The sequence below is a fragment of the Salvelinus fontinalis genome, chromosome 1, assembly GCF_029448725.1.
Source record: "Salvelinus fontinalis isolate EN_2023a chromosome 1, ASM2944872v1, whole genome shotgun sequence".
NCBI lineage: Eukaryota > Metazoa > Chordata > Actinopteri > Salmoniformes > Salmonidae > Salvelinus > Salvelinus fontinalis.
The window spans coordinates 96,169,994-96,182,978 of record NC_074665.1 but is presented as its reverse complement, the minus strand read 5'-3'; the positions used below and the strand labels follow the sequence as shown (position 1 = coordinate 96,182,978).

The following is a 12,985-nucleotide window of genomic DNA, read 5'->3' as shown; positions in this document are numbered from 1 at the left end:
GTGGGAAGCATTGGAGTCAACTTGGGCCAGCATCCCTGTGGAACGCTTTTGACACCTTGTAGAGTCCATGCCCTGATGAATTGAGGCTGTTCTGAGGGCAAAAGGGGGTGCACCTCAATATTACGAAGGCGTTCCTAATCAAATCAAATGTATTTATATAGCCCTTCTTACATCAGCTGATATCTCAAAGTGCTGTACAGAAACCCAGCCTAAAACCCCAAAGAGCAAGCAATGCAGGTGTAGAAGCGCGGTGGCTAGGAAAAACTCCCTAGAAAGGCCAGAACCTAGGAAGAAACCTAGAGAGAAACCAGGCTATGAGGGGTGGCCAATCCTCTTCTGGCTGTGCCGGGTGGAGATTATAACAGAACATGGCCAAGATGTTCAAATGTTTATAAATGACCAACATGGTCAAATAATAATAATCACAGTGGTTGTCGAGGGTGCAACAGGTCAGCACCACAGGAGTAAATGTCAGTTGGCTTTTCATAGCCGATCATTGAGAGTATCTCTACCGCTCCTGCTGTCTCTAGAGAGTTGACAACAGCAGATCTGGGACAGGTAGCACGTCCGGTGAACAGGTCAGGGTTCCATAGCCGCAGACAGAACCGTTGAAACTGGATCAGCAGCACGGCCAGGTGGACTGGGGACAGCAAGGAGTCATCATGCCAGGTAGTCCTGAGGCATGGTCCTTGGGCTTAGGTCCCCCGAGAGAAAGAAAGAAAGAGAGAATTAGAGAGAGCATACTTAAATTCACACAGGACACTGGAGAAATTCTCCAGATATAACAGACTGACCCTAGCCCCCAGACACATAAACTACTGCAGCATAAATACTGGAGGCTGAGACAGGAGGGGTCAGGAGACACTGTGGCCCCATCCGATGATACCCCCGGACAGGGCCAAACTGGCAGAATATAACCCCACCCACTTTGCCAAAGCACAGCCCCCACACCACTAGAGGGATATCTTCAACCACCAACTTACCATCCTGAGACAAGGCCGAGTATAGCCCACAAAGATCTCCGCCACGGCACAACCAAAGGGTGGGGCGCCAACCCAAACAGGAAGACCACGTCAGTGACTCAACCCACTCAAGTGACGCACCCCTCCTAGGGACGGCATGGAAGAGCACCAGTAAGCCAGTGACTCGGCCCCTGTAATAGGGTTAGATGCAGAGAATCCCAGTGGAGAGAGGGGAACCGGCTAGACAGAGACAGCAAGGGCGGTTCGTTGCTCCAGTGCCTTTCCGTTCACCGTCACACTCCCGGGCCAGACTACACTCAATAATAGGACCTATTGAAGAGATGAGTCTTCAATAAAGAATTAAAGGTTGAGACCGAGTCTGCGTCTCTCACATGGGTAGGCAGACCATTCCATAAAAATGGAGCTCTATAGGAAAAAGCCCTGCCTCCAGCTGTTTGCTATTTGGCTCAAGCTGTTTGCTCTAGGGACAATTAGGAGGCCTCCGTCTTGTGACCGTAGCGTACGTGTAGGTATGTACGGCAGGACCAAATCGGAAAGATAGGTAGGAGCAAGCCCATGTAATGCTTTGTAGGTTAGCAGTAAAACCTTGAAATGAGCCCTTGCCTTAACAGGAAGCCAGTGTAGGGAGGCTAGCACTGGAGTAATATGATCACATTTTTTGGTTCTAGTCAGGATTCTAGCAGCCATATTTAGCACTAACTGAAGTTTATTTAGTGCTTTATCCGGGTAGCCGGAAAGTAGAGCATTGCAGTAGTCTAACCTAGAAGTGACAAAAGCATGGATAAATTTTTCTGCATCAATTTTGGAAAGAACATTTCTGATCTTTGCAATGTTACGTAGATGGAAAAAAGCTGTTCTTGAAACAATCTTGATATGTTCGTCAAAAGAGAGATCAGGGTCCAGAGTAACACCGAGGTCCTTCACAGTTTTATTTGAGACGACTGTACAACCATCAAGATGAATTGTCAGATTCAACAGAAGATCTCTTTGTTTCTTGGGACCTAGAACAAGCATCTCTGTTTTGTCCGAGTTTAAAAGTAGAACGTTTGCAGCCATCCACTTCCTTATGTCTGAAACACAGGCTTCCAGGGAGGGCAATTTTGGGGCTTCACCATGTTTCATTGAAATGTACAGCTGTGTGTCATCCGCATAGCAGTGAAAGTTAACATTATGTTTTCGAATGACATCCCCAAGAGGTAAAATATATAGTGAAAACAATAGTGGTCCTAAAACGGAACCTTGAGGAACTCCAACATTTACAGTTGACACAACTAAGTCCTAATGTTTGTACAGTCAGCGTATTTTGAGTTCTGATGGGGTACGACAGTTGAACTAAGCTAATGAGGCACAAGTTATATTCTTCAAGAATCAATGGGTATACAGTGGGGAGAACAAGTATTTGATATTTATATCATGCAATAAAATGCAAATTAACTACTTAAAAATCATACAATGTGATTTTCAGGATTTTTGTTTTAGATTCCGTCTCTCACAGTTGAAGTGTACCTATGATAAAAATTACAGACCTCTACAGACCTCTACATGCTTTGTAAGTAGGAAAACCTGCAAAATCAGCAGTGTATCAAATACTTGTTCTCCCCACTGTATATAATAATAGGCAAAATCATCAATATTTAGACGTCTAAAAAGTGATGTATCAACTGCAGATTGTCCCTTTAAGATGTGGTCTGGGTATGAACTGAATCCTACTGTTAGCATAAAAAAAGGTTTGAACATGGGAAAAAGGATTTGATATTTGGTATTGTCCTAATCTTTTCCACCAGCTAATTAGCTCTCGACTCGGACCAAGATGATGCAAAAAAAGACGACAACTTTTACATTTTTCTTTCAGACGTTTTTTTTTCTCCCTACTATTTAAAAATTTAATAAATATTAACATTTAAAGCTTTTCATTCATGTATATACAAGAACTATACAATACACATAATGATGTTATGAACTGCAAGACAGGAATGAGGTAATGCACAACTTGAAACTGCATGACATCAGACCAACCACTCTGCAGACTTACAGCATTCTCTCTACTTCTCGACTGACATCATTCTACTTTACATTCTGTTGGCTGGCTGTTAGTTTCTTAGAGAATAATATGCTGCTGAAATGTACACTATATACAATATTACTTGAAAAATATATCACTTACAAAAAAATATCAAGAATGGTTTTCTTTTTATCTTTTAAAGCATATGTGAGTTTTTCCACAAAATGTCATGTGCATGCTACAGTGGGGTTGGCTTTACAAACAGACTTGACCTGTTGACCTTTAGACGACCTCTGAGGTCAATCTCTTGTAAATGGTTGTTTGGGAAGCAAGTCAACAATAAGAGCACCAATGGGGAGAGGTTACAAAGCTCCCTGGAGGAAGTGACATCATCACCAATACATTGTGACATCATCTCCAAACTTGTGACCTCACCAATACTTGTGACATCATCACTTCAACTTGTGACAGCCCCCAAAGTTAAGGTTTTTGGGCGTGCCACACAATATCTTCACAATATTAAGTTCAATAAGTAGTTCTGATGCACTTTCAAAATATGTTTGCACAACTGTACACAGATCAGGAAGTAATATGGTAGAAATGCAGTCGTCACATTGTTTAACATGTCTTGTAGTCATTTTAGTTCCAGCACCATTTTATTTTCTTGTTTTTTATTCCATGTATTAACTGAAGCAGAGAGGGCTGAGTGATGCAGTGCAAATGCATAGAGATCACTCTGCTGGTTCAATGAGGTAACCATTACTGGTCTAAGTCCACTGGCTTGGATAAAAAAAAATGTTATGTTAATTTATTCTTGCAGTAATCGGTTGAGAGTCCAGTCCAGGATAATCCATCAGATGGTTGTAACACTGTTGTAATAAAGTTGTCACATTGTCATATTGTAACATTGTCACATTGTAACGCTGTAACACTCTAATGCTGTAACAACGTTGCAATAACGTTGAGCTGACAGAAGTCATGGTGGACCAATATTACTGAGCAGCAAGTCCCAGGATAAGTCAGTGATCATGTCAGCACATGGGACAGGGTTCTGGTTGTTCTGGTTCTGTGAGCTGAGTCCGATCCTACATCCTCCCTTCTTGACCTGGCAGCAGCAACGCCAGCCACAGTTCCAGCAGGCCCGGGTTCAGGGCCGGGGCCGGCGGATTGGCCTAAAGAGCGGTTGTTTGGATTGCTGTGCTCTTTAGATGGCGATAAAGCAGGGTCTCCATTGGAGTCTGGAGCAGCGTTGGATCGGAGCCTGGGCCGGAGAGGCGGGCTGGGACCTGGAGGTAGAGAAGGGAGCCCAGGGACCGAGTCTCCATCCCCGACCCCAAAGGAAGGACCCTGGGGAACGACGGCACCCGCCGACGGTGAAGTGGTCAGGCCCTGAGCAGTGGAGCGAGGCCGTCTAGGGGTCTTAGTGGTTCGGGATGGGCTCTGGGTGGTGGTGGGGAGCGGGGAGTCTGATGGCTGGGTGGTGGAGGCGGTGGGGTTGGGCTGGGTAGAGGTCTCCTGGTCTGGGCCAGTCTCAGAGTCTGAGTTCGAGGATCCAACAGTCTTGTGGAGGTCTGGGGATGGAGAGAAGAGGGTGGTGAAGCCTTCCTTCTTGTTGCAGGACTCACAGCACAGCTTGTTGTAGCCAGGAATGGAACAGTAACGGGCCAGGACCTCCATCTGGCAGAATATAGACTTGTCTCCAAGACATGGCTCATCTGTGGGGCGAGAGCAGAGTCAGAGTCAGACACATTACTGCTCTTTCCTCATACAGTAGTGACATTAATCCGACACCTGGCAACCCAACACCTGGCAACCCAACACCTGGCAACCCAACACTTGGCAACCTCTTCAACTATATCCCGTTCCGCTGGCATGCACTGAAAACTTGTGGCTTTCTCCTGGCTTTTCTTTTGCAAAATAACTAGGAATGAACTGACTTATTTTCTAATAAATGTGTATTACATATAACATCACATTAAGCTGTGGGCTGGTCACTGTATTAAAAAAGAACAAGAGCAGGTCTATTTCTCTCCAGTAGCTGGCCTATTCTGTCCATTCATAATTCACCTGTGGGAACATGGCGCTTCTCAACACCCATGAATGATAAGATGCCGTCTGCTCTCTTTTAAGGTCTTTACTACTGAATAGTGTCTGATCCAGGTGAGTAGGAGTCAAAATAACAATGCTGGAAGAGATGGCGACCCGCACACTGTCTAGAAAAAATGAATACATCCAAAACTGAGGCTTGAATGCAAAATAAAGATGTTTATTGAAACACCCGACAACAATAAGAGTTGACCAATACTATCCAAGAGATTGTTAGTTACGTCTGCCTTCGACTTGCAATTAAAACCGATAAATGAATCTCTTGCACTGCTCGTTTCTAAAATGGATACCTACTCTACTGAAGTGGAAAGTATGGAGTCAGTGGCCAATGTGACGGAGGAGCGACTCCATGACCTGGATGGAGAACGACCAATGCCTGGGTTTCACTGTGGGACCTGTTTTTATGGTCTTATTAACACTAAAGATAACAATTACATCATTAATGATATATACACTGCTCAAAAAAATAAAGGGAACACTTAAACAACACAATGTAACTCCAAGTCAATCACACTTCTGTGAAATCAAACTGTCCACTTAGGAAGCAACACTGATTGACAATAAATTTCACATGCTGTTGTGCAAATGGAATAGACAAAAGGTGGAAATTATAGGCAATTAGCAAGACACCCCCCAAAACAGGAGTGATTCTGCAGGTGGTGACCACAGACCACTTCTCAATTCCTATGCTTCCTGGCTGATGTTTTGGTCACTTTTGAATGCTGGCGGTGCTCTCACTCTAGTGGTAGCATGAGACGGAGTCTACAACCCACACAAGTGGCTCAGGTAGTGCAGTTCATCCAGGATGGCACATCAATGCGAACTGTGGCAAAAAGGTTTGCTGTGTCTGTCAGCGTAGTGTCCAGAGCATGCAGGCGCTACCAGGAGACAGGCCAGTACATCAGGAGACGTGGAGGAGGCCGTAGGAGGGCAACAACCCAGCAGCAGGACCGCTACCTCCGCCTTTGTGCAAGGAGGTGCACTGCCAGCGCCCTGCAAAATGACCTTCTTTCACAGAATTTCACAGAAGTGTGATTGACTTGGAGTTACATTGTGTTGTTTAAGTGTTCCCTTTATTTTTTTGAGCAGTGTATATACACTACCGTTCAAATGTTTGGGGTCACTTAGAAATGTCCTTGTTTTTGAAAGAGAAACACATTTTTTTGTCCATTAAAATAACATCAAATTGATCAGAAATACATTGTAGACATTGTTAATGTTGTAAATGACTATTGTAGCTGGAAACGACAGATTTTTTATTTAATATCTATATAGGTGTACAGAGGCTCGTTATCAGCAACCATCACTCCTGTGTTCCAATGGCACGTTGCGTTAGCTTATCCAAGTTTATCATTTTAAAAGGCTAATTGATCATTACAAAACCCTTTTGCAATTATGTTAGCGCTGCTGAAAACTGTTGTTCTGATTAAAGAAGGAATAAAACTGTCCTTCTATCTTTGATAAACACAGAATTCCTTTAATTATGTTACTTAACGATGATAGCCCCTCGAATCTCTCAATCAATCAGAGAAGATCACTGCTGGAAGATGCTTGGCTCTAAGATGGCGACCACCTCACTCTCTCCCATTCAACCAGTGGATACAGTTACTATTAGAAGTTAAAACACTAGAATGATCCACAACAAGAAGGAATGCTGCTAGTCAAGGAACAATTGTGGATGAGGCTGGGTGGATGGGGACTGGGTTATCTTTGTATGCATTTATTTGATTGTTTTTGTACTTGTAACCTCCCCCTGAAAAAAAAATGAAAAAAAGACAAAACTGAATAAAAAGTTGGTCACCAAAGAAAGGAGATTTGGATCTCTTGGCGTAACACCTAAGGTTATGGGTTGAGTCCCAGTCAGGGCTATTCCCCCAATCCGCCATATACTGTACCTCAAACATATTTCTCAGACATACTCTTTAGTATCAGATATTTAAAACGGTAAGCCGCTAAGAATAGAAGAGACTAGAATCCAATAAAATCCAATAGAAGAATAGAATTGACTAGAATCCAATAAAATTCAAAAGAATAATCCCATGCTCACTTACTGGAGGAGAGTTTGTGGACAGGATTCTCAGGAACAATCTGATGTACACCCTCCGTCTTTGTCGTTGAAATCTCCATCGCTTCTTTAGTGAACGGGGGCAGCGATGACTGTCCTGTTTATACCAGAGGATGAGAAACGGCAAGCTTTACAGATTATTACATGGTGGGACTTTGGGTTGCAACAGGTCGTTTTTCATAGGTTTTCCAGAAATCAAGGTTGGACGATTCCAGGTTTCTTGCTTTTTCCTTTCTTCTTCTGGTAATGTACCAACTGGCAGTTCTGGACATCCTGGACATTTTGGGGAAAGTTCCCTTAACTGCAACCCTACATAAGGGTTCTTTGGGAAGGTGATGGTTCTATGTGGAACCATAATGACTCAAATAGCCCTTTGAACTTTTCAAATGGTTCTTTACAGTTCATAAAATGGTTCTTATCTCTTTTAGTGATAATTAAAATGTAGGGGAAGCAGCTCATTAGAATATTTTGGAGTGTAATTCCATTACATATTAGACATGACAGTGGTCAGTGATGGTGTCCTGTGAAAGACTCATGTTATGGCCTTGTGTTAGTTGAGAACAGTTGACTAAAATCAGTCAGTGAGTTTCAATTCTCTCCTCAGGGACCCCCAGCTGTTCCAGAGGAAGCTCACTTGTTTCAACTTGTCAATAATAACACCTATGGAATTTTAACAATATAACATGTCTGACCAGAATAAAACCCGTATGGTTTTCAATAGGATCTACAAAGAACCTTTAAGATTAAAGAAGGTTCTTTATAGAACCATTCTCCATAAAGGTTCTATAAAGGACCATAGGAAAAGGGTTGCAACCATAGTGGAACCCTTTTTTGATGCTATATAGAACCTTTTATTAATGGTTCTTTATATAACATTTGCACCATGTTCCATTTAGAACCTTGAGCATGGTTCTTCGTAGAACCTTCAAAAAAAAGGTTACATATAGCAGCAAAAAGGGATTTGCTATGGCAGCGGTGACCGAACTAGGGGTTTGCGACCCCATGTGAGGTCGGCTGACATGAAAATGGGGTTGTTTTTTTATGCATACAGTATATATACAGTGCTGTGAAAAAGTATTTGCCCCCTTTCTGATTTTCTCTATTTTTGATACTGAATGTTATCAAATCTTCAACCAAAACCTAATATTAGATAAAGGGAGCCTGAGTATGAAATATGAACTTCTCGTTTCAAGTCCTGGCACGACATCTCAATTGGGATTAGATCTAGACTTTGACTAGGCCATTCCAAAACTTCAAATGTGTTGCTTTTTAGCAATTTTCATGTAACCAACAACACACACACCAAGGGGACATCAGTAACCAACAATACAACAAACACAAACCACAGTGAAGCAGTAGCCTATGTCCTAATTTGACATAAACATGGTCTCACACAAAGCCACAATGCACCATCTGTTCCGAACCCCCCCCCCCCCCCCTCTCCTCTCCTGTCTCCCCAGGTAATCAGAGCTCTTTAAGAACCCCCCCCCCCCCCTCTCCTCTCCTGTCTCCCCAGGTAATCAGAGCTCTTTAAGAACCCCCCCCCCTCTCCTCTCCTGTCTCCCCAGGTAATCAGAGCTCTTTAAGAACCCCCCCCCTCCTCTCCTCTAATGACTCCCCAGGTAACCAGAGCTCTTTAAGAACCCCCCCCTCTCCTCTCCTGACTCCCCAGGTAACCAGAGCTCTTTAAGAACCCCCTCCTCTCCTCTCCTGTCTCCCCAGGTAACCAGAGCTCGTTAAGAACCCCCTCCTCTCCTCTCCTGTCTCCCCAGGTAATCAGAGCTCTTTAAGAACCCTCTACTCTCCTGTCTCCCCAGGTAATCAGAGCTCTTTAAGAACCCCCTCCTCTCCTCTCCTGTTTCCCCAGGTAATCAGAGCTCTTTAAGAACCCTCTCCTCTCCTGTCTCCCCAGGTAATCAGAGCTCTTTAAGAACCCCCTCCTCTCCTCTCCTGTTTCCCCAGGTAATCAGAGCTCTTTAAGAACCCCCCCCCCCTCTCCTCTCCTGTCTCCCCAGGTAATCAGAGCTCTTTAAGAACCCCCTCCTCTCCTGTCTCACCAGGTAATCAGAGCTCTTTAAGAACCCCCCCTCTCCTGTCTCCCCAGGTAATCAGAGCTCTTTAAGAACGCCCCCTCTCCTGTCTCCCCAGGTAATCAGAGCTCTTTAAGAACCCTCTCCTCTCCTGTCTCACCAGGTAATCAGAGCTCTTTAAGAACCCTCTCCTCTCCTGTCTCCCCAGGTAATCAGAGCTCTTTAAGAACCCCTCCTCTCCTCTCCTGTCTCCCCAGGTAATCAGAGCTCTTTAAGAACCCCCTCCTCTCCTCTCCTGACTCCCCAGGTAACCAGAGCTCTTTAAGAACCCCCTCCTCTCCTCTCCTGTCTCCCCAGGTAATCAGAGCTCTTTAAGAACCCCCTCCTCTCCTCTCCTGACTCCCCAGGTAACCAGAGCTCTTTAAGAACCCCCTCCTCTCCTCTCCTGTCTCCCCAGGTAACCAGAGCTCTTTAAGAACCCCCTCCTCTCCTCTCCTGTCTCCCCAGGTAACCAGAGCTCTTTAAGAACCCCCCCCCCCCCCCCCGTCTCCTCTCCTGTCTCCCCAGGTAACCAGAGCTCTTTAACCCCCCCCCCCCCTCCTCTCCTGTCTCACCAGGTAATCAGAGCTCTTTAAGAGCCCTCTCCTCTCTCCCCAGGTAATCAGAGCTCTTTAAGAACCCCCTCCTCTCCTCTCCTGACTCCCCAGGTAACCAGAGCTCTTTAAGAACCCCTCCTCTCCTCTCCTGCCTCCCCAGGTAATCAGAGCTCTTTAAGAACCCTCTCCTCTCCTGTCTCACCAGGTAATCAGAGCTCTTTAAGAACCCCCCTTCTCCTCTCCTGTCTCCCCAGGTAATCAGAGCTCTTTAAGAACCCCCCTTCTCCTCTCCTGTCTCCCCAGGTAATCAGAGCTCTTTAAGAACCCCCCCCCCCCCCCTCTCCTCTCCTGTCTCCCCAGGTAATCAGAGCTCTTTAAGAACCCCCCCCCCCCCTCTCCTCTCCTGTCTCCCCAGGTAATCAGAGCTCTTTAAGAACCCCCCTTCTCCTCTCCTGTCTCCCCAGGACATCAGAGCTCTTTAAGAACCCCCCTTCTCCTCTCCTGTCTCCCCAGGTAATCAGAGCTCTTTAAGAACCCCCCCCCTCTCCTCTCCTGTCTCCCCAGGTAATCAGAGCTCTTTAAGAACCCCCCCCCTCTCCTCTCCTGTCTCCCCAGGTAATCAGAGCTCTTTAAGAACCCCCCTTCTCCTCTCCTGTCTCCCCAGGTAATCAGAGCTCTTTAAGAACCCCCCTTCTCCTCTCCTGTCTCCCCAGGTAATCAGAGCTCTTTAAGAACCCCCCTTCTCCTCTCCTGTCTCCCCAGGTAATCAGAGCTCTTTAAGAACCCCCCCCTCTCCTCTCCTGTCTCCCCAGGTAATCAGAGCTCTTTAAGAACCCCCCCCTCTCCTCTCCTGTCTCCCCAGGTAATCAGAGCTCTTTAAGAACCCCCCTTCTCCTCTCCTGTCTCCCCAGGTAATCAGAGCTCTTTAAGAACCCCCCTTCTCCTCTCCCCCCAGGTAATCAGAGCTCTTTAAGAACCCCCCTTCTCCTCTCCTGTCTCCCCAGGTAATCAGAGCTCTTTAAGAACCCCCCTTCTCCTCATCCTCCTTTCTAATACGTCATAAAGAGGTGTCCCCCTAAATGTGTTTCACCCCCTGGAAGTCCCTCCTCAGAAAACAGAACTGGGTACAAAGCTCAATCCCCCCCCCCCCCCCCCCCATCCCCCCAGGTGTTATGGAGGAGAAGGGTCCATTTATATTGGCTTTCTCAACTGTTCAGATGCAGGTCTAGACACAGATACAGGCACGCACACACACACACACTAAGTGCTACAGAGGTCTCCTGAAGCACTTATAGGGACAGCAGGAGAAACAGTTATTACACATCATTGACTTCTATCTGTCTGTGTGTGTGTGTGTGTGTGTGTGTGTGTGTGTGTGTGTGTGTGTGTGTGTGTGTGTGTGTGTGTGTGTGTGTGTGTGTGTGTGTGTGTGTGTGTAAGAGCATGCATGTGTGTGCATGTATGTACTCTACCTGGACACGGGCTCAGTTTACAGATGAGGACAGTTTCAGGCTTGTCTCCCTCACACTGGCCGATGGTGTTGTCTGTGGCTCTACACACAACCTGTCTCTGTCGAATCCCCTCTCCACAGCTTACTGAACACTGTGGTGGCCACACAGAGTGTCAGACGAGACAAAGCAGCTGGCCCTTCACAGTTCTTAGAAACAACACTGAAATCCCTAGAACAGTTAGCTAGCACAAGTCCTAAAACAAATCGAAACAGAGCAACTTCCCTTTCCAGAAAACCCAGTAAACAACAGAGGAAAAAAGTGTTCAACAAAATCAGTAAAATAGTACTCTGCTAGAGGGTCTGGATACGCTAACCATCCCTTCACACCCTTCAGTGTGTGGTGACTGGAGAATGTTCCATACCAGTAAAATAGTACTCTGCTATACACTAACCATCCCTTCACACCCTTCAGTGTGTGGTGACTGGAGAATGTTCCATACCAGTAAAATAGTACTCTGCTATACACTAACCATCCCTTCACACCCTTCAGTGTGTGGTGACTGGAGAATGTTCCATACCAGTAAAATAGTACTCTGCTATACACTAACCATCCCTTCACACCCTTCAGTGTGTGGTGACTGGAGAATGTTCCATACCAGGGTTGAGCTTCATTACAATTCAGGCAATTTCACAAAGAAAACTACAATTCTTATTTTAGTGAAGAGAAATTCCAATTCCATCATTGATTGAATTGAAATTGAGTTGACCCCAACTCTGATAAGTAGTACTGTTTGTACTGAAGGCTCTGTGGCGGAGCTCCATGTTGGGACCCACCTGTGACTGGGCCCTTGTCTAGAGTATGCTCAGTGGCGGAGCTCCATGACCAAACCAGGCCCCTGTCTGTACTATAGGATCTGTGGCGGAGCTCTATGCTGGGACCCACCTGTGACCAGGCCCCTGTCCTCCACTGCGCAGGGCAGGCAGAGGGGTTACAGACCTTCCTGGTCTCAGGCTTGTCCTCTGTACAGTACTTAGTGTGGACCGTCCGGTTGGTGCCGTTGTGGAGGGCCTGCATACACTGAACAACCCTGGACTGGTAGCCAATCTTCCCACACGTCTTACTGCACGGGTTCCACTCCTCCACCAACCACCTGGGAGAGGAGGGAGAGAGAGGGAGGGAGGGAGAGAGAGATGATTGGGAGCAGAGGAGGGAGCGAGAGGGAGGGAGAGATGATTGGGAGCAGAGGAGGGAGAGAGAGGGAGGGAGAGGAGGGAGAGAGAGGGAGATGATTGGGAGCAGAAGAGGGAGGGAGAGAGAGGGAGGGAGAGAGAGGGAGGGAGAGGAGGGAGGGAGAGAGAGGGAGGGAGAGGAGGGAGAGAGAGGGAGGGAGGGATGATTGGGAGCAGAGGAGGGAGCGAGAGATGAGGGAGAGGAGGGAGAGAGAGAGAGGATTGGGGGCAGACAGAATAAGAGAGAGAGGGCAGACAGAATAAGAGAGGGGGGGGGGCAGACAGAATAAGAGAGGGGGAGGCAGACAGAATAAGAAAGGGGGGGGGGGCAGACAGAATAAGAGAGGGGGAGGCAGACAGAATAAGAGAGGGGGGGGCAGACAGAATAAGAGAGGGGGAGGCAGACAGAATAAGAAAGGGGGGGGGCAGACAGAATAAGAGAGGGGGAGGCAGACAGAATAAGAGAGGGTTGGGCAGACAGAATAAGAGAGAGAGGGCAGACAGAATAAGAGAGGGGGGGGCA

The 12,985-nt window shown here is 46.4% G+C and overlaps 1 protein-coding gene across 1 annotated transcript in view; it reads right to left on the bottom strand.

Annotated features, from left to right (window-relative positions):
• Window positions 1–3,154: 3,154 nt before the first annotated feature.
• LOC129864395 (A disintegrin and metalloproteinase with thrombospondin motifs 3) overlaps window positions 3,155–12,985 on the bottom strand; it is a gene marked incomplete in the record, with an annotated part of 119,451 nt that continues 109,620 nt past the window's right edge. Inside the window, 4 exon segments of the mRNA XM_055936969.1 lie at window positions 3,155–4,700; window positions 7,143–7,253; window positions 11,255–11,384; window positions 12,176–12,383. Coding sequence (XP_055792944.1) covers window positions 4,012–4,700; window positions 7,143–7,253; window positions 11,255–11,384; window positions 12,176–12,383 — 1,138 coding nt within the window.